The sequence below is a fragment of the Periophthalmus magnuspinnatus genome, chromosome 23 (genome assembly GCF_009829125.3).
Source record: "Periophthalmus magnuspinnatus isolate fPerMag1 chromosome 23, fPerMag1.2.pri, whole genome shotgun sequence".
In the NCBI taxonomy this organism is placed as follows: domain Eukaryota; kingdom Metazoa; phylum Chordata; class Actinopteri; order Gobiiformes; family Gobiidae; genus Periophthalmus; species Periophthalmus magnuspinnatus.
This window is the reverse complement of record NC_047148.1, coordinates 1,793,106-1,819,875: the sequence shown is the minus strand read 5'-3', so window position 1 is coordinate 1,819,875 and position 26,770 is coordinate 1,793,106. Positions and strand designations below refer to the sequence as shown.

Below are 26,770 nucleotides of genomic sequence, written 5' to 3'. Positions count from 1 at the left end.
TAATAATATAACAACAGCTGCTTTATTAGATGTTTGTGAGAAATAAAATACAAACTGCTCGAAAATAGAATGTAATTTTCAACATTAAATAGTATTTCTTTCTTTGAAATTACCATAGCCTTGTTGCCATAGGACCGGTATATATATATATATATATATATATATATATATATATATATATTTGCATTTATTTAATTTATGTGAACCTCCATGCCGTGTTTTAAGTGCTTTTTATTTAATGCATTGGGGTTTGCTAGTGCTCCTTACGTTATACACTGCAAAATGTAATATTTTTTATCTCGACAGGACTTGCGTGCATCGATAACAGGAAACAGCTGGATAGCGCTGAGCATATCAGCTCAATATACAAATTGCCATCACTGGAAATATGGTGGTATATCACAAGATCAAGTCAGCATATGATTAGAAACTATTATTTTTTGTTTATATCAGTTTTTTTGCAATCTTAATGATGATCGTTGGACACTCGGGTGAAGAGAGGGGCTGAGCTGTCAACCGATCACAACCTGGTCATGAGTTGGATCCGCTGGCAGAGGAGGAAGCCGGACAGTCCTGGCAGGCCCAAGCGCATCGTGAGGGTCTGCTGGGAACGTTTGATGGAGCTCTCTGTCAGAGGGGTCTTCAACTCACACAATCTCTACCTCAAGTGGAGGAGTTCAAGTATCTCAAGGTCTTGTTCACGAGTGAGGAAAGGATGGAGCTTGAGATTAACATGCGTATCGCTGCAGCGTCTGCAGTGATGTGGTCACTGTATCGGTCCATTGTGGTAAAGAAGGAGCTGAGTCGCAAGGCAAAGCTCTCGATTTACCAGTCAATCTACGTTCCTACCCTCACCTATGGTCATGAGCTCTGGGTAATGACTGAAAGGATAAGATCGCGGATCCAAGCGGCCAAAATGGGTTTCCTCCGTAGGGTGGCCGGCACACCCTTAGGGATAGGGTGAGAAGCTCGGTCACGCGAAAGGAGCTCAGAGTAGAGCCGCTGCTCCTACACGTCAAGAGGAACCAGTTGAGGTGGCTCGGGCATCTGTTCAGGATGCCTCCTGGACACCTGGAGGATGGATGGATGGATGGGATGATTGTTTAGAAATGTTATTGTTTAGAAATGTCATGCGCACCACTACTGCCGTGCTGGTCCTATGACTAGGTGGATTTGTATCCAGTCGTACCCCTGCGAGTTTGTTGTTGTGCTACTGTGGGTCTGTGTTGGAGCTATGTGGTCTTATACTTACTCTGATACAGCTCAAGATCATTCTAAAGCTATTCAGAAAAGATTCATTTCTGTCCTGTGAATGTGACTTTTTAGTATCAGTACCTGCTCAAATATCTAGTTTGGATACTATTTTTAATATTGATAAGTATCTGATTTTCAATACTTTTGACAACCCTAGTCTGAATCAGAACTGATCCAGAACTGAACTAGGACTGACCCAGGTCTAAAGTAGAATTAAACAAGGACTAATTAGTACTAACTCCAAGTAAACCAGTAAACAAGAGAACATATTTCGAAGGTTGGCAACGAGCTGCAACTTGAAAAGGACTGATTTAAGACTTTTTCTGTCCAATAGTTTTGATTATTTGAACTACTTTTTAGTCCAACATGTCTGTGTATCCAACAGGCATCCAAAAGGAGTGAAAGTAATATTGCAGTAAGTCTGACCGGGAACTGGGACCAAGGCACAAGTAGTGAAGGATGAAGGGATGGGGCACTTGTATCCGGAGCTCTAACAACTCATCTGGAACTAATCAAGTGTTACATAAAAAACAAGGACATAGACAGAGGGGGCAGCCATTTTGTTTGGGTACTAATATGTAAAGAACTTCAGTGTCTCATTCACAATTATTGTACCCTCTAAAATGGTGATATCTGGGCATTCTAGGGATAGACACAAGGCAAGGCAAGGCAAGGCAAGTTTATTTGTATAGCACAATTCGTACACAAGGTAATTCAAAGTGCTTTACAGAATAAGAAAGACATTAAAATCACACAAATCAAACATAAATAATCACAAATAATCATCATAAAATTAACATTAAAAGAGAAGAGTGCAGAATAAAAACCTGTCAGTCATATGCACAGCTAAACAGAACTGTTTTGAGTCTGGATTTAAACATTGTCAAAGTAGAGGCCTGTCTCACATCTTCAGGAAGACTGTTCCAAGTTTTAGCTGCATAAAATTTAAACGCTGATTCCCCATGTTTAGTCCTGACTCTGGGCACCAGCAGGAGGCCGATCCCTGAAGTCCTCAAATTGCGAGATGGTTCATATGGCACTAACATGTCGGAGATATACTTTGGACTTAGGCCATGGAGAGACTTATACACAAGCAGAGCTGCTTTAAAGTCTATTCTTTGAGCTACAGGAAGCCAGTGCAGAGACCTGAGCACAGGACTTATGTGCTCATACTTCCTGGTTCTAGTCAGGACCCGAGCACAAGATACTTAACATTACACTGTGGGAATTTTCTATTGGTGTGTCAACTAATTGCTTGTATCCATGGAGATATTATCGCTTTGGAGCAAATATTTCACAGTATGGCATAAAACATACATAGCTAGCATGTTTTCCATATGGAGTTTTTATTGCACAACCTTAAAAAACATGCCTTCCTACTATGAATGGGTCACCTCTTTATAGATCTGTCCTATAACTTGGTGTGGTGGCAGTGCTTATCTCAATGGAAATACATCAAATGCAGCACTGTGGAACATTCAAATCTATAGCTTTTCTATAGAGACAAGCAGGTGCCTTACCCTCCAGTGCACCTTTGAATATTTTGTCCATATGAATTCATTTGAGTTGCAATAACTCGTAGTTTGCCCCTCCCATAGTTACCAACCACTTCACTGGAGTTGAAGTGTATTGCCCAAGGACACAACCAGTGTTGGGAGTAACGGCGTTACACTATAACGGCGTTACTAACTGCGTTACTTTTTCAGTAACGGAGTAATGTAACTAATTACTTTTCCTAGCGTCGTAACGCCGTTATCGTTACTGACAATAAAATGTAACGCGTTACTTTTAATTGAGTTCACGCTGCTCTTCATCAGAGTCTCTCAGCCGAGGAGCTGCTGTTGTGTTTCTTTGGTGAAAGAGGAGGCTGGGGTGAGATAAAAGGCTCGTTTGAGATGAGGCGGGCGCAGATACGACGCCGTCAGTCGGTGCGCAGTGCATGCCGGTTAGTTTTGAGTCCAAGATGCCACCGACTTGCTCTGACGTATGCGCCGGTAACGAGAAGTTTTTGAGCGAGGCGAGCGCAGCAGCTCTCCACCGACTGCGGCTGCCTGCATGGACTACAAACGCGTAATGCATGATGGGAAATGATGTCCTGTCCACACGGGCGTTCACAGCAGATTAGGTCCGAGTTGTGTTTTGATCAGAAACGTGACTGTGTTCTCTCCAAAGAGGAACAGGCTCAGATCAGAGGTGATTAATATTTGAATACTGGACAGAGAATTACAGTGCGTGGCCAGAGAAGGTTAAAGGTTTTGTCTTATTTTACATAATAAGTAACGTGTAGTAAAGTAACGCAGAGTAGTTACTTTGCCTAGTAACTAGTTACTTCTCCCAAAAAGTAACTGAGTTACTAACTCAGTTACTTTTTGGGAGAAGTAACTTGTAACTATAACTAATTACATTTTTTAAGTAACTTGCCCAACACTGGACACAACAGGCAACATTAGCAAAATTACAATTAATAACATAATTTTCTGTTATAAAATTCTTGAGCCAATATGTTAAAACAATAAAGTATACATACATTTTATAGGCTTATTACGCATAAGCTACTACTTTCAATCAACATTCAGGTAGATGGTTAAGTCCTAATTGACCAGTTACTTTTAAAAACATAGTAGTCCCATTGACTAGTTAGCACAGAGTTTAGGCTACACAGAACAGGCCTCCTCTGTTTTCCACCAGGTCAAAGGTCGCCTCACAAGTGTTTAGGCGCTACATGTACAGGCCCTGAAGTTAATCAATGTTTTGTTAGTTTACATAATAAGTCAGGTCAAATACGCCTACAGGCAAAACCCTTGTTCCAATTGTGTTTTACAGGCCCTCTGCTGACTCTGACTATTGACCTTCTCGGAGCAACCCTTTATTAACCCTACTCCTGAAGACCTTCTATGACTCTGTGGTGGCATCAGCCATCCTGTATGGTGTGGTCTGCTGGAACAGCAGCATCACAGAGAGGGAGAGGAAGAAGCTGGACAAGGTCATCAAGAAGTCCAGCTCCTCTGGGCTCAGTGCAGGAGGTGGGGGACAGGAGGGTCCTGGCTAAGGTCATTTCTATGCTGGGCCATGAGTCTCACCCCCTGCAGGACGCTCTGTCTGTCCTGGAGAGCAGCTTCAGTGACTGATTCACCCTCACTGTGTGAAGGAGAGGTTTCACAGGTCTTTCCTTTCTGCTGCTATCAGACTGTCAGAACACTGTTAACACTGAACATGTGTCATTCAACCATACCTATGTGCAATACTCAAGTCACTTTACGAAGATGTTACATTAGAGTTTTAAGTCTATTTTTTTTAAATTATTTTAAGCTATTTATCTATTATCTTGTTTTATTGCATGTACCATTTTCCGTCTGTTCTTTAACTGTGCGGTGCAATACTGGAATTTCCCCACTGTGGGACTAATAAAGGCATATCTTATCTTATCTTATCTTATTATTAGTCTGTTTACATCTCCAAAGCACAAAATGCTCGTACACAAGGTGATTCAAAGTGCTTTACAGAATAAGAAAGACATTAAAATCACACAAATCAAAACATAAATAATCACAAATAGTCATCATAAAATTACTATTAAAAGAGAAGAGTGCAGAATAAAAACCTTTCAGTCGTATGCACAGCTAAACAGAGCTGTTTTGAGCCTGGATTTAAACATTGTCAAAGTAGAGGCCTGTCTCACATCTTCAGGAAGACTGTTCAAGGTTTTAGCTGCATAAAACTTAAACGCTGATTCCCCATGTTTAGTCCTGACTCTGGGCACCAGCAGGAGGCCGGTCCCTGAAGTCCTCAGAGTGAGATGGTTCATATGGCACTAACATGTCAGAGATGTACTTTGGACCCAGGCCATGGAGAGACTTATACACAAGCAGTGCTGCTTTAAAGTCTATTCTTTGAGCTACAGGAAGCCAGTGCAGAGACCTGAGCACAGGACTTATGTGCTTGTACTTTCTGGTTCTACTCAGGACCCGAGCAGCAGCGTTCTGGATGTACTGCAGCTGTGTTAAGGCTTGTTTGGAGAGGCCAGTGAGCAGGCCGTTACAGTAGTCTAACCTACTAGAGACAAATGCATGGATAAGTCTGGCTTTGACAGTATACATGCATGCAATGTTTTTTAGGTGGTAAAAAGCTGCAGATGTTATTGATTTGATGTGGCTGTTAAAGTTCAAGTCTGAGTCCATTATTACCCCTAGATTTCTAGCCTGATTTGAAGGTCTATGTTTCTGTGGGCCAAAGATGATGACTTCAGTCTTGTCTGAGTTTAGTTGGAGAAAGTAGTTCAGTGGGCATCCCCAGTGTCAAAAGCAGCACTCAGATCTAACAGGATCAAGACTGAGACTTTGCCTGCATCAGTGTTCAGGCGGATGTCATTTGTCACCTTGATAAGAGCAGTCTCAGTGCTGTGGTGGGTCCAAAACCTGATTGGAAAACATCAAAGGAGTTGTTAATTTGGAGGAAGTTAATAAGCTGTTGGTAAACAACTTTTTCAAGAACTTTGCCTAAAAACGGCAGATTTGAGATTGGTCGATAATTGTTGAATATTGTGGCATCAAGACTGCTCTTCAAGAGGCTTGATAACCACAGTTTTCAAAGTGCTTGGGAATGTTCCAGATTGAAGTGACATATTAACTACGCAAGTGAGTGGTGACAGCAAACTGTTGAGCACAGACTTTAGAAGTTTAGTGGGTAACACATCGAGGCAGCATGTAGAACTCAGACAATTTCTTGGACAGTTTTGTCAGTTACAGGTGCAAAGTGAGTCAGCTCTAAGTGTCTAGGTGGCTGCTGAGGTGTTATTTGCATTGTGGAAATTATGGCATTTTTAATGCCCTGAACCTTGTCATTAAAGAATATTGCAAACTCATTCCACTTAGATGTGGAAATTAGTTTCAACGGAAGTGGAGCTGGGGGGGTTTGTTAATCTGTTTACTGTTGGAAACAGGACACGAGAGTTGTTACTGCAAAGACCAATAATGTCAGAGAAATACCTTTGCCTTGTTCTACATAAAGTGTGGTCCTCCATGTGCATCTTTTCTCTGTAAATCTCATATTGAACCTGTAGTTTTGACTTGCACCATTCCCGCTCAGCCCTCCGGCACTCCCTTTTCTGTGCCCTGACCAAGTCATCACTCCTCTATGGCGCTTTCTGCTTATCTTAAACCATTTTAACCTTCATCGGGGCAATGGCGTCCAGAACATTCAAAACACTCGAAGTTACAGAGTTCAACAAAGCATCAACATTAGAACATGAGGCATTTTCAAAGTGCATCATTTCCATGAACAGTGCACCTGTTTTATCATTTATGTTTCTCCTTTGAACAACTGCAGATATAGATATAGCTCCATCACAGGGCCTCAGCATGATATTATCTTTATCATGACTGTATGTCCTGAGACAGCAGAGGCCCTGTGTGTCCTAGCTTTTGGTGATAACAGCTCTGGGGGAGGGCAGGGAAGGATGAGCAGGGGGGAGTTTGGGTGAGGGACCAGGTGAGGGGTCCATCCATCCATCCATCCATTTTCTTCCGCTTATCCGGGGCCGGGTCGCGGGGGCAGCAGTCTAAGCAGGGACTCCCAAACTTCCCACACCCCAGACACGTCTTCTAGCTCCTCCGGTGGGACCCCAAGGCGTTCCCAGGCCAGCCGAGAGACATAGTCCCTCCAGCGTGTCCTGGGTCTTCCCCGGGGCCTCCTCCCGGTGGGACATGCCCAGAACACCTCCCTAGGGAGGCGTCCAGGAGGCATCCTGAGCAGATGCCTGAGCCACCTCAGCTGGCTCCTCTCAACGTGTAGGAGCAGCGGCTCTACTCCGAGCTCCTCCCGTGTGACCGAGCTCCTCACCCTATCCCTAAGGGTGCGCCCAGCCACTCTGCGGAGGAAACCCATTTCGGCCGCTTGTATCCGCGACCTTGTCCTTTCGGTCATCACCCAGAGCTCATGACCATAGGTGAGGGTAGGAACGTAGATTGACTGGTAAATCGAGAGCTTCGCCTTCCGGCTCAGCTCCTTCTTCACCGCAACGGACCGATACAGCGACCGCATTACTGCAGACGCTGCACCAATCTGCCTGTCAATCTCATACTCCATCCTTCCCTCACTCGTGAACAAGACCCCGAGATACTTGAACTCCTCCACTTGGGGCAGAGACTCACCACCCACCCAGAGAGGGCAAACCACCTTTTTCCGGTCGAGAACCATGACCTCGGATTTAGAGGAGCTGATTCTCATCCCAGCCACTTCCCACTCGGCTGCAAACCACCCCAGTGCCTGCTGCAGGTCCTGGCTCGATGAAGCCGTCAGGACAACATCATCCACAAACAGCAGAGATGAAATCCTGTGGTTCCCGAACCAGACCCCCTCCGGCCCGTGGCTGCGCCTAGAAATTCTGTCCATAAATACAAAGAACAGAACCGGTGACAAAGGGCAGCCCCGGCAGAGTCCAACATGCACCGGGAACAGGTCTGACTTACTGCCGGCAATGCAAACACAGCTCCTGCTCCGGTCATACAGGGACCGGACAGCCTTTAGCAAAAGGCATACTCCCGGAGCACCCCCCAAAGGACACCATGAGGGACACGGTCGAATGCCTTCTCCAGATCCACAAAACACATGTGGACTGTGGACATGTGGACATGTGGACTGGTTGGGCATACTCCCATGAACCCTCAAGGACCCGATGGAGAGTATAGAGCTGGTCCAGTGTTCCACGACCGGGACAAAAACCACACTGCTCCTCCTGAATCCGAGGTTCGACTATCGGCTGGATTCTCCTCTCCAGTACCCTGGAGTAGACCTTACCGGGAAGGCTGAGGAGTGTGATTCCCCTGTTATTGGAACACACCCTCCGGTCCCCCTTCTTATACAGAGGGACCACCCCCCGGTCTGCCACTCCAATGGTACTGTCCCCGACCGCCACGCGATATTGCAGAGACGTGTCAGCCAAGACAGTCCCACAACATCCAGAGACTTGAGGTACTCGGGACGGATCTCGTCCACCCCCGGAGCCTTGCCACCGAGGAGTTTGCTAACCACCTCAGTGACTTCAGCCAGGGTGATGGACGAGTCCGCCTCCGGGTCCCCAGTCTCTGCTTCCTCCTCGGAAGACATGACGGGGGGATTGAGGAGATCCTCAAAGTATTCCTTCCACCGCCCGACAACATCCCCAGTCGAGGTCTGCAGCTCTCCACCCGGCACTGTAAACAGTGTTGGTGAAGCACTACTTCCCCCTCCTGAGGCGTCTGACAGTTTGCCAGAATTTCTTTGAGGCCGTCTGATAGTCCTTCTTCATGGCCTCCCCGAACTCCTCCCAACCCCGAGTTTTTGCCTCTGCAACCGCACGAGCCGCGGCACGCTTGGCCCGCCTGTACTCATCGGCTGCCTCACGAGTCCCACAAGCCAACAAGGCTCAGTAGGACTCCTTCTTCAGCTTGACGGCATCCCTTACTTCCAGTGTCCACCAACGGGTTTGGGGATTGCCGCTGCGACAAGCACCGCAGACCTTACAACCACAGCTACGAGTGGTCGCATTGACAATAGAGGTGGAGAACATGGCCGACTCGGAGTCCATGTCTCCAGCCTCCCCCCGGATCAGGGAGAAGTTCTTCTGGAGGTGTGAGTTGAAGACCCCTCTGACAGCGGGCTCTGCCAGGCGTTCCCAACAGACCCTTACAATACGCTTCTGGTCTGCCAGGTCTGTCCGGCTTCCTCCTCCGCCAGCGGATCCAACTCACCACCAGGTGGTGATCGGTTGACAGCTCAGCCCCTCTCTTCACCCGAGTGTCCAAGACACGCGGTCGAAGGTCAGATGACACGACAACAAAGTCGATCATCGACCTCCGACCTAGAGTGTCCTGGTGCCACGTGCACTGATGGACACCCTTGTGCTCAAACATGGTGTTTGTTATGGACAAACTGTGATTAGCACAGAAGTCCAATAACAAAACACCACTCGGGTTCAGATCAGGGAGGCCGTTCTTCCCAATCACGCCCCTCCAGGTGTCACTGTCGTTACCCACATGGGCGTTGAAGTCCCCCAGGAAAACAACGGAGTCCCCGGTTTGTGCACTGTCTAGTACCCCTCCCAGGGACTCCAAGAAGGCCGGGTACTCTGCACTGCTGTTTGGCCCGTAGGCCGACACAACAGTGAGAGACCTGTCCCCGACCCGGAGGTGCAGGGACGCGACCCTCTCGTTCACCAGAGTGAACCCCAACACGAAGCGGCTGAGTTGTGGGGCAATGAGCAAGCCCACACCAGCTCGCCGCCTCTCCCCACGGGCAACGCCAGAGAAATGGAGAGTCCAGCCCCTCTCAAGGAGAGGGGCTGAGACCGGCCGGGCCCCGTGGGGAAAGGCCCGGCCACCAGGCGCTCGCTGTCGAGCACCCACCCCAGGCCTGGCTCCAGGGTGGGGCCCCGGTAACGCCGGTCCGGGCGACGTAAACGGCCTTGTTTTTATACTCATCATAAGGGGCTTCTGAACCCCTCTTCGTCTGACCCGTCCCCCTGGACCTGTTTGCCATGGGTGACCCTACCAGGGGCATGAAGCCCCCGACAACATATCTCCCAGGATCATTCGGGCACTCAAACCCCTCCACCACGTTAAGGTGGCAGTTCAGGGAGGGGCAGGTGAGAGGTGAGGTGGAGTATTTGAGAAATGTTTTGCTGCTTAAATATTATGTAAAGTAGGCTGATTTGTGTCAAAAGTTAAATGTTCATGTGACCAACAAGTCAACATTGCACCGATTCTTCAAATAGCTCTGTAGTCTGTATAGAACTAATTTACTGTCAAGATCAGCAGACACATAGAATATAATACAACCCAAATGACACCCATGGCAACATCTGAAATAAGGTGAAGAATAGTTGTGTTTCCATCACCTTATTTTAAATGCACATTTTGAAGTGTTGCATAAGTAGCAGGAAAAGAAATTTCATTTTTAGAACCTTTAATTCACATAAAAGTTTATTCACTCTCTACAGGTAGATTTAGATTTATGCCACAGTTTATCACACTTAATCAAAGGTGGAAAGGCATTTAATATAGCAGCATATGGATCAACATACAAAAAACAATCTTTTATAGAAATTTATATGATTTATGTATTGATTGATTAATTAAATAATTCTAGTGTCATGTCATTAATCTCATAGTGTTGTCATGATACTAAAAACTAAATTTAAAAACTAAATAAGATACTAAAACTAAATTTTGATATAAAGTAATAGACTCGATACTCAATACCGATTCTAATACTGCAATGATAATAAAAAAAACTAAAAAAAACTCTTTGTTTAGACAATAGAATGTGATTTTCAACATTAATCATAGTACTTTCTTTCATATTACCATGTGGCTTTATATCTGTTTAATCCCTCAGTTGTCCAATGTTCCATAGTGGTCCATTTTGACAACTCTATCTCAGAGGGAGTTAAAAGGCAGTTGGTGGAATAACAGTCTTTCTTAGTTTTGTTGTAGCCGTAGTTTTTCCTGTATTGCACATGTTACAAAGGAACCTGGAGAGATGGTGTCACTGGTGTGCACAGACAGGTATTTCCTTCCACACACATAAACATGAGGCCCACGCGAGATGGGCAGTGTTACATAAGCAGCAGGGCAAGAGCGCATATATATTCCTTATAGATTCTTCTAGTTACTTCCTACTGACACTTTAGACATTTTAAAAAGGGAGCAAAAATGTAATGATTGTAACAGATATAGACATTCAAAGGCATACAATATATTTTCATTTATCTTTGTACTATGCAATAATCTGTTCTATTATGAAAGTCTTGGCATTCCTGTTGTTTATAAAATTAATAATGTCTCAAAGTCTTATAGATGGCATATAAGTGTGTATATACAAAACACCAGCATAGGCCTGCATCTGCTGGTGCATTGAAAAGTGAATATTCATTATGGGTATGCAGAAACAAAGTCTTGAGAAAGAGATGGAATAAACAGAACAGTTACAGACATGGATCTGTTATCAAATTTGGAAAGAGCATTGCTACAGGGATTTGGACTAGTGGCCAGTCCATTGGTACTGCAGCAGAAAGTCCTCTGCAGCCCAGAAAACCTTTTTCCTATAGAGAACAATGTAAACACAAACTGCTTGTATTCGGCTGACAGGGACCTACAGCTTTCACATCGAACTGGTGGTGGTGGTGGTATTTGAACCCCAGGGCTTGGTTCTGGGTTTAAGCCATTTTAGCTGATAGGTCATTTTCTTTTCTTTTATGACATTTAAAACAGGGTAGTTGCATGAATTAAAGGAAACAAATAGTTTTTAAATAGCCCAACGGGGGGCACCAGAGTAATGTACTGTCTATTTAAAACTACCATCTGTACATTTATTTGAGTTTTTTTTTACCACTAGATGGCAGATGTCCCTTATTTCACCTGGCCTTTGTTCAGGCTCACAACATTCCAACATACATATGAAAGTAGCCTGAAACAGGCCCTTTAAAGTGAAGATTCTAACTCATTACTGCAGAAAATATAAGGCCTTCTTTGTATTATGTTTTTTTCTTTTCTTTTTGTCTATTCTTTTTGAGCTTCTGTCCAGTTCTCCCCATCTGCTGTCCTTGAATCCTCCCTATTCTCATAAATACACACCGCCAGTGCCTTCAGGCTAAAACCAGTGGGAAAAAAGAAATGAACAGTGAAGCAACAGAGTGACTGCACTCGAATTGGTTGAAATGCTGTCCAGTAGGAATGCAGGGGAGGAGCGGCACTTCCTGTCAGGTTGAGGGGGGCCTCCCATGTGGTGTGTGGGTTTAAGGAGTGGGCAGTATTTCGCAAGACACTTTTTAAAGCTGTGCTTGTTAGCTAAACAATTTAATGATGAATGAAAAATGAATATATACATGGTAATTCAATTTAGAAGAAGTACTGCAGGCCACCTCAAAACATTATAAAGAAAATCTAAATGGCTAAAGATGCATTATGTCATTTTTATGGTTTGGTTTTCTAACTTTCAGTTACTTGAGTAACTTTTTAAAGAAATTGTACTTTTCAGAGTACTCTTCCATCAGCATATTTTTACTCCTGCTTGAATAATATTTTTATTGAAGTAACAGTTCTCTACAAGTAACAAAAGCTTTAGCTTGACTTTATGAAATGATTTGAACATTTGTGTTCCTTGCATGGATCCTGTAGTTCTTCCTCATTTTTGTGTCTATCCTTTGAAAATTTTGAGCATTATTTACTATTGTGTACCTCAAATTACACTACATTATTATAAAAAAAAAGGTGTCTTGCCTAAGGACACAACGACAGAACTTGGTTCAAGCAGGACTTGGTTTATAAATAAATTGCATTGATAGTCCAACTGCTTATTTCCATGAAGATGTTATTCCCTTGCCTGGAATATTCCATAGTATGGCATTAAACATGTATTTCCATGTTGACAAGCAAATGAAGTAGTAATAGTGACAATGCTTGCACATTGTCATTAGCCCATCTTTACTCATATTCTGGTTACCACTATTTGCTATGAGAGTGACAATTTATTTATTTGATTTATTTTAATTAGGACAGTGCATATTAATCAACATGTCAACAAACGGCATCAATGTAAATATGCCAGAATTAGCACAATAGCTACTTTACACCCGTTGTCCTAAGGCAGGTCAAAAACAGAAAATTTAAAGAAACACACGGACAAGACAAAAGTGCACATAGACATGACAAGTTAACCACAATAGACCGTATTCTGAGTTTAAGATGCCCCAAGAAAAAAATAATCTACATGTGTGAGCATGTTTGATTATTTTTCAACCAATGGGAAACAATAGGAATAATGCATGGCAACTCCGAATACTACTTTCAAATATTGTCTATTACTTTTATGCACTAGTCCTTAAAGAAGCATTATGTAATATTTGTAGTGAGAGGTCTCCCACATGCTTGTCTCAATGGATATTATCTTTTTATTAATCAAAAATACAGTCAATAACATGCTTTATTACTCCCATAATGTTGTTTCCTCATCACAAACATACCAGAGGTTGTGTTTTGTTTCATTCATATATGTTTAACAAACAAACCCTGTATATTTTGAGAGTTCTTCTCTCTAACAAAAAACACTCTGTGTCACCTTGTGATGTGATGTGGTTATACAGAAAGTGCTCCACTGTGTTTTTAAACTTCATAGATCTTCATTAGAATCATTTGGATGATTTTAGCCCTGGAATTGTCAGTCTCTACTGAACAAAAGGTAAAAGGTAGCTGTTACCTGAAAACTACCACTGCATGACATCACAAGGTGGAACAGAGCATTTTGAAAAATAAAAATAAGCAGGCCGTACCTGGGCAAAACTCAAATTAAACAAAAAGAAAATACAAGAAGCCAAGGTGGCAGATGAACTATTATCAAAGTAGTGGAAGGTCTAATCACCCCATTAACCAGCAGCAGCCCAAGCATAGACTAATCACTGAGATAAGAGAAGCATGTGGCTTTTGTGTGCACAATTTTAACCAGATGTTTAGGGGAAATTGGAAAAGTATATCATTTTTGCAACCCCAAATACCACTTTTACTTCCTGAATTAATTATTGTCAGCTACTGCAACTATTACAATGTATTTATTTCATAGGGTGCAAAGAAATTAGGATTGGATTTATGATCCAAAACTATAATTTGGTAACACTGGCCCCGTTCACATGCACACAAAAATCTGATTAGAAGCTGCAGTTTACATTCACATAAACCAATGTGTACATTTTGCACAATGGCTAAGTGATCACACATGGACAGTGCAGTCTATAGGGACCATTTTTGTGTGTTTGATTTTGTGTAATGCTTGATGTGTGTGCATGTGTATATTACACATTGTGAATCTGAAATCTGAACACACACTTGCTTCATAGAGACCAAAATCATTCCCCATTTAGGTGAATTTTCAGATCTACAACATGATTTAAAGTTCAGATATATGATTGGCATTTAGGTTAAGGATAGGTGTAATTATAGTCAAGGTTAGGGTCAGTCTTGTGAGGGTCAGTCTTGTATAAACTGCTCTTGAGTTCAAAATAAGTCAGTTAATTGTTGTCTGCAACAAATAAAGGAAGTGCGCATTAATAGGCTAGTTGTTGTTACCTTTACAGTTATGGCAAAACTCTCATCACTGAAAGTTATTAGGATGCTCAGAATGCATACTATTATTCCTCACTATACTACTATAGTGAGGAATAACTCACTCATAAATGAATGTAAGTCAAAGCAAAGTCTCCACAAAGCCTTGAAACCTAACGTGTGTGTATGGTTTTGTGTGTGTGTGTGTGGGTGTGTGGGGGTGTGTGTGTGTGTGTGTGTACAATGGCCCCATGCCAGAGGCTGATGTTGATAAAATGTGACCACACAAATCCCCAACAGAGAAGAGATGGAAGCCAGCCAGTGTGTATATACATGTACATACTTTTCCTCATACTCCTCCTCTTTAGGCTTTAATATGTTATCACCCCCTTCCAAAAATGTCTTGCACTGCAAAAAATGAGCTAAAATGGATTGAAATCTAGTATTGAGTAGTGTTGTCTAAGTTAAAGCCACAGTATGTGACTTTTTAGACAAAAAATGATTATTTTGATAGTGTATATTTTTTGTACAATGTAAAATTCTAGCTGGGTCTCCACTCTACAGATCTGGCCTGTGACTTGGCCAAGTGACATCATCTCCCTGTTACCATAGAGAATGCCATGCTATAGAACAAGGCAATAACATATCCACAAATTAGGATGAGATAAGAGAAGAGACATTTATACAAGTAGTAGTAAAGTACATGAAAAGCAGAATAGTATATATACAATCAAAAATAAAGATTTAACTATTATAATAGATAAAACATAACATAAACTAGTCCAAATACAACACTGTGAGCAGTATAATAAACAAAAGCTGCAAAACTAATTCTGTACAATATGAGGCTATGACTATGTTAAGTGCAGATTAGATGTGATTTCATTGTACTGTACCTGAGGTGAATTACACAATGCAAAAACAATCTAAAACATCTGACACTGACTTGTTAAAACGCACTTACATGTTTTTCTAATTCTGACTTGGTTTTGTGGGCTGGAAACTCAGGTAAATATTTGTAATAGGAAGTAGCATTGAGTTCTTGAACGTAATCCCTCTATCTATGTCATCACACCAAAAATTACATCCAAAATGCAGGGGCGAAGCCAGACATTTTTGGTTGGAGGAGCTATGGGGGTGCTAAGTTCTTCAGTGTGAGTGCTCACTTAACATGTTAATGGATGCTGCCATGTTTGCTTCACTGTTTTAAACAAGCTTAAATATAGTTATCCCCTGTAGTAATTTATAAAACCTAATATGGAATATTATTTTTTCATTTTTTCATTTTTCCATCCACTCCCTGTATCCACCCAGAAAGTAAAATTATAAACTTTAAAACTTTTTGTCTAATTTAAAAACTAGAAAAAAAAATAGGCAAGATTTTAGTAGAATCTCAAACATGTTTTAGTGAAATGAAAAGCCTAACGTGTCACATGCACTCTAAGAATGCATTGTAATGCATGTGGCTATTTTTACAGTGCATTGTGCTTCCTCGTATCCTCCCTCTGCACATAAACACACGGCTACGGCTTGCTGTACATGTGCTCATTGTGTTATGGCAGCTTCATGTTTCACAGAATTGCTTCATACTTTCTTGGAAATTAAGTCAGTCTGGTTCATATTGTACAAGGCATAGGGGCGGAAGTATTTCAGTATTTCAAATATATAGTAAAATTAGATAGGGGGTTTGGTCCAAAAACATTCTGTTATGTAACCAATGGTGGAAGAACTATGTGATTTTATTACTTAAGTAAAAGTTCAGAAACTGGAGGAAAAAAAGCTTTAAAGTATTAAAGTAACTGTTTAAAAGTGTATTTAAAGAGTAAATAATAAAAGTAAAAATATGCATATTTTAAGGTTTAAAATGAAGTGATTTTTGTAAAGATTTGTGCAAAATTTTGTTTAACAGGCACAATTGAATTGATAGTTGTTTCTTATCTAGACGTTTTTATTTGTATATTTTGTTTGCTCAAATTATTAACTCGATAAAAAATAAACCCCTCAGCCCTTTCTACTTTGTACTTGGGTTCCTTTACCAATGTGGAATATTATATAATGAGGTTAAGCATTTAAATGTGCACAATGTATTTTTTCTGGTTGGATATCTGTCACTTACATGTTTCCATGGAGATGTTATTCAATTGCTTTGCCTTGCCTGCAAGGAAAGCAAAGCAATGGAATAATGTTCCATCCATGTATGTTCCACGTATGGCTTTAAACATATCCTGCAAATATGAATTCTTACTGCTCTGTAGATCTGACTTGTAAATTGGCCTGGTGGCGTCCTGCTTGCTTGTCTCCGCAGTGAAAGACAAATATATTCCAGGCAAAGAAAATGTACCTATCCCCATGGAAAATGTTCCAAATGGCTTTAACTTTCTATTTCCATGGAATCATGCAGTTGACTTTCCACCCCCAGAAAGTTAAATATTGTACCTTTAATTACAATTGTTTAATCTGCATTTACTCTCTTTGAATTAAACAAACGTGCATTAAAAGTTTGGTATTTTATGAGAGAACTCAGATATTAATGCCACTTCCTGTAGCATTACACATGATATGGCAGACAGAGCACATTGACATTCTACAGTGTTTCTATACCCTGTGTTTAGGCTGAGTGTTTATTTTGGCCACAGCAGCACTTTTGAACACTTCCTATAGCACATTTGTCACCTGCACACGTGACAGCACAGAGCTAATCCTGCTTAAAGAAAGCTATTGTGCAAAATTGACTTTTTGGACTTTTATAACATTGTTCCCTCATCAAAAACATGCCAAAAAGGTTTTAGATGTTATCCATGCATGTTTGAGTAATTTAGGGTTTTCTCCCGAGCCTTATATGAACCCTTCTTATCATTAACTGTACAAAGCATGATACATAACAATTACATTCCAACTTCACAAACCTGATGCGATGTGCAGTAGTTTCATTAGTGAAATGCATGCCGATTAAATGTAAAAAACTATAAAATATAAAACATGTTGTTTTGGGGGAACATAGCATTTTCAAATTAATAAAAACTAAGCTACAAATGTTATCTGTTAGCAGTTAATACTCCCTAAAGAGACTCAATGGCCTCAATGTTTACGCGGGAATACATGCCTTATAATGCAAGAAAAAATATTACTCAAAACTGCTTCCTCCAATTTGTGCTTGTGCACAAGCAACAAATTGAGTATAGACTCTTCTACTCTGAAAAACCCATGAATGTAGTCAATGCTGCCCTCTCCTGGCAGAGTTCTTTCTTTATCTTTATTTATAGAGGGGAACCCAATGAGAGCTTGGGCTCTTTTTCATGGGCACCCTGTTTAAAATACAATATAAGCAGAAAAACAAACAAAACAAATATACAAGTTGATTAAAAAAAACATTAAAAACAGGTACAGGTGTGTGTATAAAAGCTCATTACCAGATTATTAAATTCCTAATTCCTCAAAGCCCTTTTTCCCATCTCAGTTTTGATGCGGCTTAGCCTTATGCAGCCAAGTGATCTGGTATTACATGTTCCGATATCAGTAACAGTGGCAGTTTTTGAAGTAATCTCTACAGTGCTGTTCTCTTCTAACAGACAGTGACGGCCACCCCACTTTTTTGTAGAGAATACAATGATAGGTTTCAAATCTGTCACCTGTAATAAAACAAAAGGCAGACAGATGTGTTTTTTAAAGGATACATTTTTGTCAAGTCAGAATCCAAGATATTTATAAGTATCGACTCTTTCAATGGATATATTTAATGTATAAAGATTTGTAGCTTTATACGTCAAATACATAAAAGATTTATGAGATAATTTTGGATTTTATTAAAATCTTGCTGCAGTTTTTAAAATCGCCTGATCAGCAGAGGGAGCACTTGCATACAAAACATCTGCATATAAACGCATGAGACTTTATGAAATTAATAAAAAATAGTAAAAAGTAGAGAGCCCAAAATTGAGCCTTGGAGCAATCTTTTACTTAAAGTTAGAAAATCTGATTCAGACCCATTGGTTACTACTGCTTGGGTTCTGTTTGAAAGATAATTTTGAAACCAATCACATTGTCAAATCCAATATGCTTCAGACACTTCAAATGGACTTCATGTTCCACTGAATCAAATCATCCACTAACACAGTGGATATGTCCGCACGATTGGACAGTGTGTGAGTATTTTGTTGTAAGAATGTTCGTTTCTGGTATAAGACTCAAAGAGGACCTGAAATAAATAATAGGAGTCTGAAATATAAAGGGTTTTAATCAGTTCCACACAGGTAAATTGAACAATGAAGCAACGGACTCTATGGAAAGGACAGGATGAGAATTCTGAAATGTGCAGTTTTTAAAGTGTCTCTCAATGTATGTATGTATGTATGTATGTATGTATGTGTGCATGTGTGTATGTGTGCATGTATGTATGTGTGCATGTGTGTATGTATGTATGTATGTATGCATGTATGTATGTGTGCATGTGTGTATGTGTGCATGTGTGTTTGTGTGTATAAGGAGGATCCTCTTTTAGTCTGAATAGCATCCTTATAAGCCACCCACACTGGTCTGCATAGCGTCTTCTTGAGGCCCCACGCATTCCATATGTCTGCACTTTAACGGTAGGCACGTGTTAATTACTTTACAATTAGTAAATCACGATACCAGTGTGATGTAGTGCACTCTAGTAAGTGTAGATACCTTACATTCTTCATGTGATGACTGAACTCCAGAGTGGCACTCGGTTTTGGCCCATGGGATGAGTACATGGCATACCATAGACGAACCCATGAGAAGCCGGGGACAGGTCTTATCCAGCGAAGGATGCTACTCCCTTACCAACTGAGGCCAAGCTGATGGAAATTTGAAACTCATCCAGGTCAAGAATATTAAATCTATATGACAGCTCCAATGGCTGCTTCTGATTTGGACTTGCATAATGATGTGAGCGCTTTCTCTTTTGTTTACTATTCGTAACAAGGGACCAGTTGTGTGAGGGAGTAGAAGAAGTTGGACCTTTTAGTTCACCTGCACAATGACAACCTCATATACCATGGTGAACATGGGCAGAGATTGGCTAACTGCATCACGCACCCACAGGAGCAGAGTTTACACCTGGAACAGCTGCGGTCGCATCTAGTTCATTAATGATAGCGATGGAGATGGACTTGGATTTTCCCATTGTCACCACTGAGTTAAGGAGTTGCTCACGATATTGACTCTGGATTTGAGTCAGTAAGGAGATTCAGTTCTTTAGTTCTGTCATCCTCACTTCCAAATGTAGAGAGCTGTCGCAGTGCGTCAAGCCGTTGGGTGACGCCATAGCCCTGAAAAGAAGCCCATTGCTTTGAGATGACTTGAGACAGGATCAACACACTCCACAGTCCACCTCCACCAGCAGGTGTGTTATAGTGGGTTAAAAACATTAAAATCTGGGCATCCAGTGGTTAAAAACAATAATTCAGATAAAACAGAGTTAAGAACTGCAAAAGTGTTTTTAAAATGAGAAATAATAAACTTTTGGGGGGCTTGATCTCACGAGCAACAAACAAAAACCTTGTGCTGTATTTTTGGATGTTGTATTTTTTGTCTGCACAAATGTCAAATTCTATAGTAATTCTATAGTGTGGTTAATACAGGGTGAAATTCAAAAACCGAGAAGAGAAGGAAGTGCAGAGGCTTCAGTGTTTCTTTGCTTAAAAAACACAATAAAGTAAAAATCACATTGCCAATAGACTTTTTGAGCTGATATGTAGGCCTGTTTTAGAAATGTTCCCTCAAAGTATGACATTTAATTATTATTAATTTCTGTCTATATAGTGCACTGTATATATTATAAGGATAACAAAGACATCTATACCAAGTGTTTTTGTCCAGTTTCATCATATATTCAACCACATTTCCCTCACCATTTTTCACTGCTTTTCTTTTGTTGCCATGATTCATTGTCTATTAAAGGTCATCAAAGGTGATAAAGATGTTTCCAAATTGTTTGGAGCAAAGCACTTCAACTTTGAAATGAACTAGCTTCATGTTGTCTCTGCTCTGCTCTGCTTGTGCATGTTATTTAGCAGGTTAAAACATGTATGAAATAACAACTTATATTTAACTGTCAACATATGCCTACATACACAAGGGTGCAAACAGCATAGGCATATTAACGGTAGTTTGTCCGTGTGTGCTGCAGTAGGCCCTGTGTCTAGTTGAGATTAGGCACGTAGGCAAGTATGTAATGTAAGGTTAGGAAAAGGGTTTGCGCTTGTCTGTAGAACAGTGAGGCCAGAGTAAAAGCCCACCTGTTCTCCCTGGCATTTGGTTCTAGCTAGGCAGGATGTCCTCGTGTTTTACTGCCTATGCATCATATTTTTTGTATATCTGTTTTTGTTGTTGTTCATGTGAAGCACTTGTGGCAGCTTAAGTTGTATTTTAAATGTGCTATATAAATAAAATTGAATTGAATTGTCTTTAGGTTAAAAATTCAACCAGGGACTTGTGGATGGAGGTGAGTGACGTGAGAGTCCTCTGGGTGGAGGTCTGCAGCCAGAATCCTGTCTTGTTTAGCCTTTCTTGAAGCTCCAGGGCCAATAACTGATATCGTATAAAAGTACAAATATTGATCTACAAGTAAAATGTATTGTTGTTCCAGGGTGGTCCTCCGTTCAGTCTGAACATGAACCAGTATGCCACAAAGAAGACTGCAGCAGAGGGCATGCTGGACATTGCTCTGTTTCTGGCCAATATCACTCACATGAAGACTGTCATCGAGCAGGGGGCTGGGTACAGGTAAGATACTGTTCCTTTATGTGCAACTATTTGGAAAAAAGCTAGTATTCAAAAATACTAATACTACTAATACAAATACAAATAAAAATATCAGTAAAATAAATACAAAAGTGTGCCCATATGCAACAAAACACAAAGCAGAACAAGAGCAACTCAAATCAGCCATTTCTGAATACTGCAAAAGAGAGAACCACATTATGGACTGAAACGGAGCAGATATGATAGGAACAGAGTACAAAAAACATCATCGATGGATTATTTAGGCAATTGAAATACGGAAATGTGGCCACTGGACTTAAACGGGGACGAGGGGGATTTTTTACTCTCACATACCTGGGATATTGTCCCAAAGAAGTCAGACTGCAGATGGTGTTGTCATCCTGCCTCCACCAGTAGGAAGACCAGACATGTCATAGCAACATCACGTGACCACTCTGAGAAACACTGCTAGTGAGCAGTCTAAACTATCAGGTATGAAAACAAAACAAACCATGGTCTGGACGGAAGACCAGATGAACCTCATTGGACTAAAATAAATGCCTTTGTCACCAGCGCAGAAAACTCCGTCCAAAATGCAAACAATTTACACATGAGGACTTACTGACTATAAATTAACAAATTTTTATTTAAACCTTTGTTGGGCCTTGTAAACATTATCTTTTAGGTATCAGTTATGGAATCACCTTTATGTATGTCACATCTGCTGCCTGTGTCCAACCAGGAGGTAAAATTCTAAACATGATCAAAATATTAAAGCTAGATACGTTTTTTTGTTTTTTTTTTTTTGTTTTTTTGTTTTTTTTTTTTTTTATAAGGAAATAATATTATAACATGGTAGAAAGCTAAAAAAAAAAGTATTTTGCATCATACTCGCTCTTTAAAAGGGATTATCGGGACATTTGCACTGTCAGGTATACAGCTGACAAATGTATCAATATAAAAATAAAAACCTAATACCAGTTTTATACCAGTCTTATACCAGTTCTATCCAGAACTGGTATAAGACGAAGATTTTTTTTTGTAATTATTATTATTGCAGTATTGTAATTGGTATCGAGCGTCAAACCAATCAAAAATGGGTTTAAACATTTTTGTAAGGATTCAACACTATAAATGTGCACTAAAGATTCATGACAAAAAATCCAGACAGTATCACCACTGTCAGATCCTCTCCAAATATGGTTTTCTAAACTTTAATAATCTGTTAATATATGCAAACATCTGTCTACTTTTTAAAATTATTCATGGTATTGCTTGTCCTCCTCTAAGAAGGTTTGTCTCACTGAGCTCAGAAAAAACAACTCGAGTCACTAGGTCGCCCTCTAGAGGAGAGTGCAGCGTTCCAAAACGTAGGACTTCTTTTGCTAAATCGGCTTTCTCGATTGTTGCTGTGAGTCAGTGGAATAGTTTGCCAAATGAGATTATAGCATGCACAAGTTTTCAAAGGTTTGCACAGGTGACAAAGGAATGGTTAATATCAAAGCAAATTTGCACTCATTAGTGAATGTGTATGAAAGAAAGAGTATTTGCATATTTGAAACTCAGTGTTTGTGTGTGTGAATAATTTGGAATGGAAGTGTGTGTGTGAGCTGAATGTTTTTAGAAATGTCATATTTGGATGTGAGATGTGTTGTATTTGATATATGTATCATAGATTTACAGGTTTCTCATCCATCTACACCAAACTTATTTTTATTAAACATCAGCCTGTCCAGGGACTACAGGTGGAAATTAGTATTTTTGCTATAACCTGGCACCAGACATCTTTCCTGTTTTTAAGGTCAATGTAATGTCGTGCACTGTCCCTGTTTCAAATAAAAGCATACCATACCATACCATAGGTAACAAGAAATTATTATAGTGCTTTTTATTGTACGACCATTACATTATATTTCGTCTATTTTTTGCACCCATGTTCTACTTGTGTACTACTACTATTTATTCAGGTTGTACTCAAAACATTGATTGTACTGTATTTATTTTATACAGGTACTATGCTGCAGTCCTGACCTTGATCTCCTTCTCCCTGGCACTGCAGATAGTGGCTGGGGTCCTGATTGTTATCATTGGTAAGAATTATTACATTATATTACATTGTTAGATTATGAGCAGTCAGAATACTCTCTGATACCCCCTATGTGTCATAACAATTATTTAACACACTAACTCTACTCACCTTCACAGAAAAGAAATACAGTCTTCCTGGTTGAATTTAAAGGTGCATTATGTAACTTTTCAGGTGGAGGGTACGCCATGTGGTTGTTCTGTGGATGTTACTGAACTGCCTGGAATTTTCCACTGTATAGCTTTAAACTTATATATCTCCATGGACACAAGCAGGAGTTGCAACCTGGCCAAGTTACAATTTGGCTCTGGGGAGAGTCTCAATAAGAATGGTAACTGCAATTCAAATACCTGCAATGTAGTTAATGCAACATTAATGCCCTACTATGGAAGATTTCAGGCAAAGCATCTCCACAGAGACAATAAAGTGGATGTGCCCCACCTAAAAAGTTACAATGTCCCTTTAAAGGTGCACTGTGTAACTTTTCTGGTGGAGTTTGCCACCTATATTTGTTTCCATGAAGATGTTATTGCTTTGCCTGAAATGTTCCACAGCATTAAACTTATCTACCTATCATTTATTTCCTGCGTTTTATTGCTCAAAAATACCTTTGAGAACAGGCATACTTATTTTGATTCGGCGTGTGGGCGTGCGATATATTACTTTAATGCCATACTGTGGGATATTCTAAAGCAATAAAATCTCAATGAGACAATCAAGTGAATATACTCCTCCTGAAAAGTTACATAGTTTGCCTTTAAGTTTCATTTTTAGAGGCTAGTGTTAATTTAGAAGAGTTGAAATTTTGAGTAGTTTCGTATGTAGGTGCATGTACATGTGTAATTTTTCCAGCTCAGAGGGATCTAAACATTGAAGCCAACCACAAACGTCTGAACAGTTTGAACAATCGTCTGACAGCCCTCGTCTTCCTCATCTTCATCACCAACATCCTCATCACCACTATGGGCATGGAGCGCACTGGGATCTTTAGAATGCACTTCTCTGGTTATTAAAATCTCTGGGTTTCAGCAGTTGATACTTTGCAGCTGATGCCATTAACATTCCCTGGGGGTGAGATGCTAACCAGAGGTTCTGTCAGAAGCTCTGTCAGACTTTAATCTGACCTTTAACACAATCTGACCAGAAAGAGCTGACTTAGCTGAAACTACAACTAGTGAGCTGATTTGTGCTGTAAGTCTCTCACACATAAAATTACATTTGCAAGCTAGTTAGCATTAGCCAGCAGTTTTTCAGTCACTCTAAACTTTTCCATTTTGTTTAAATCCATTTTGTCTTTTTTTTTTTTTGAGTTTTCAGACAGATCTTAAAGCTTATTTGACAGTGTTTGGTAATGTATGCGTTGTGTCTCCATGGTAATAGCTGAACATTCCACCATAGATACATGTAGAACACCCCCAGTGTGATGTCACTGCAGAGTATCAGTTAAAATACCTCTAATTGATTTAATGGTATATAGATGAATTTAATGCCATACAGCAGCATGGCAAAGTATTAACATCTGATTTATCTTTTATCATAGTTTTACATCAGTCAAGAGGCAGTTTGTGGAAGAAGAATTGAGAAAAAACAATAAAAATACAGGTGGCCTAGTTGTGAGTTGTAAAACAGAATGCCTCTACCAATGTGATGGCTAATGGCTAATGGTCAGATTTTTATTTGACGCTTTTCCATTTTGAAGGCACTTTACAAAACATCAAGGAACTCACCCATTCACACACTCATACATCAGTATAAACACTCTGGATGAGGTGGGTTAAGTGTCTTGCCCAAGAACACAACAACAGCATTCATCTGTGGGAAGTGGAATGGCACTACCACCTTTTGGGTTAGTGGATCTGACTGCTCTGCCAAAGATGTTTATGTGCAAAGTGGGATTTGAACTGCCAACCTCCAGTTCAGATCAGTGGACAAACACTCTTCCAACTGAGCTACTGTCGTCAACAACAGTCATCGACAAAAATTAAAAAAAGGCAGAGAATTTACATACAAGGAGGGCATTTTTGCTGACATTTTACAAAATAAAGGTGTTGTATGAAGATACAATTGTTCCAAAAAGTTTGTAAATGTATAAATGTTCATTTGTACTCTGGTAAATAAAAAATAAAATAAAAAAATTACACTGAAAAATATCGTTTTACACTTATAAATATCATTTTACGCTTGCAACTTTGTCATTTTACAAGTACAAATCTGAAAATTACGCTTTCACACGTTTTGAGACATTTGACAAGTTTGTCTCAAAACAATTTGTAAGCGCAATGGCTAATTTGAAAGTGAAGACAGCAGGGGGTGGGGCTAGAGGGGGACTGGGGTTGCTGTAACAGTGGCTAAACTGGTTTATATACAGTAAAGAAGTAGCTAACCCAAATTCAGACAGTACGTCACCTTTATGTGACATTTTGATGTGCATATTAACCTTTTAAAACCTGTTATAGAGCTCATGGGTTGTCCCCCCACCTTACAAGACCACAGTAATGTACATATACTACTGCCTCACTCACACAATCTACACATCAAATGAAAGCTACAACACTCATCTTTCCCAATATGCAAACCATTTTTACCTGCAATCATCACAGTGCTGACAGGAAAGCAAAACAAAGAAAAGCAAAACAATTGGATTTGGCCTTTACATTTCAGTATACAGACAGAGCGTGCAGAGTGCACATAGGAAACGCATCCAGGGACTATGCGCATAATTTCATAATTTCATTTTATGCACTGTTGTTTTGCAACAGTAAAACGGACAAAACAAAGGAAGTACATGATCGGAACTGTGAATGTTTGTAAAAGTTATGCTAGAGGCCTCTTGGACCTGGAGCAGTTTGTGGCAGAGAGTGAAGATTCCACGGTGGACTTAGGAGTAGAGGGCCTTACCTTTTGGTGTATCCGTAAATGTGTATGTAAATTTATATGTATGTGTACCTGTATGTGTATGTGTATGTGTATGTGTATGTATATGTGCTGAGATGAGTGAATGTTGTCAGACAAGGGGCAGGGCTTAGCGTAAATCAGATGACTGTCACAGAGAAAAAGGGTGGGGCTTAGCATAAATCACAGGAGAAAAACTGCACAATTTAGGCCTGGGATCAGCAAAGATTGGATCTATTCTTGTTCATTAAAAAAAATAAAATATTTGATTACTTGATTAATAAGTTATATACCAAGGTAAATTGCATAGATAAAGCCAGTGTGGCTATAAAAGTGTTTGCGTAGATAAAGCCAGTGTGGCTAGAAGTTTTTCAGAAAACAATGTTAGTAGAAACCTGGCTGGTGAACCCAGGGCTCATCACCCCACCAGCAGTGTAGCAACAGATCAGTTAATGGTCCAGGTGCGGGGCTCAAGCAGCGGCACTGAAAGAAACCACAACTTAAAACAAGTGTATTTTTGTATGCCCAAATGCTGAACGATGAAGTTAACTCAAATGTATGTCATGTCTTCACATGGTTAAACTCAATGCTCAATGTATAGCCTGCTCTGTTCTGTAGGAATTCTTTCTCCAGGTTGGACTGGAGTGGAGTGGTGTTCTTGCTAAAAATGGAGGAGCCAGTGTTTGTGACCACTCGTAATGTCACACTAGCCTTATTAGCAGGAAAAAGCCGAGGAAAAGTT

At 40.5% G+C, this 26,770-nt stretch overlaps 1 protein-coding gene across 3 annotated transcripts in view; it reads left to right on the top strand.

The window, feature by feature from the left end:
* The window catches only part of LOC117392133 (ninjurin-2-like), a 71,970-nt gene that overhangs the window by 31,602 nt on the left and 13,598 nt on the right, over positions 1 to 26,770 (top strand). For all 3 annotated transcript variants that reach the window (XM_055231806.1, XM_055231805.1, XM_033990122.2), the window contains exons 2-3: positions 20,935 to 21,071; positions 23,061 to 23,140. In XM_055231806.1, the coding sequence (XP_055087781.1) occupies positions 20,935 to 21,071; positions 23,061 to 23,140 (217 nt within the window). The remainder of the gene's footprint in view (positions 1 to 20,934; positions 21,072 to 23,060; positions 23,141 to 26,770) is intronic.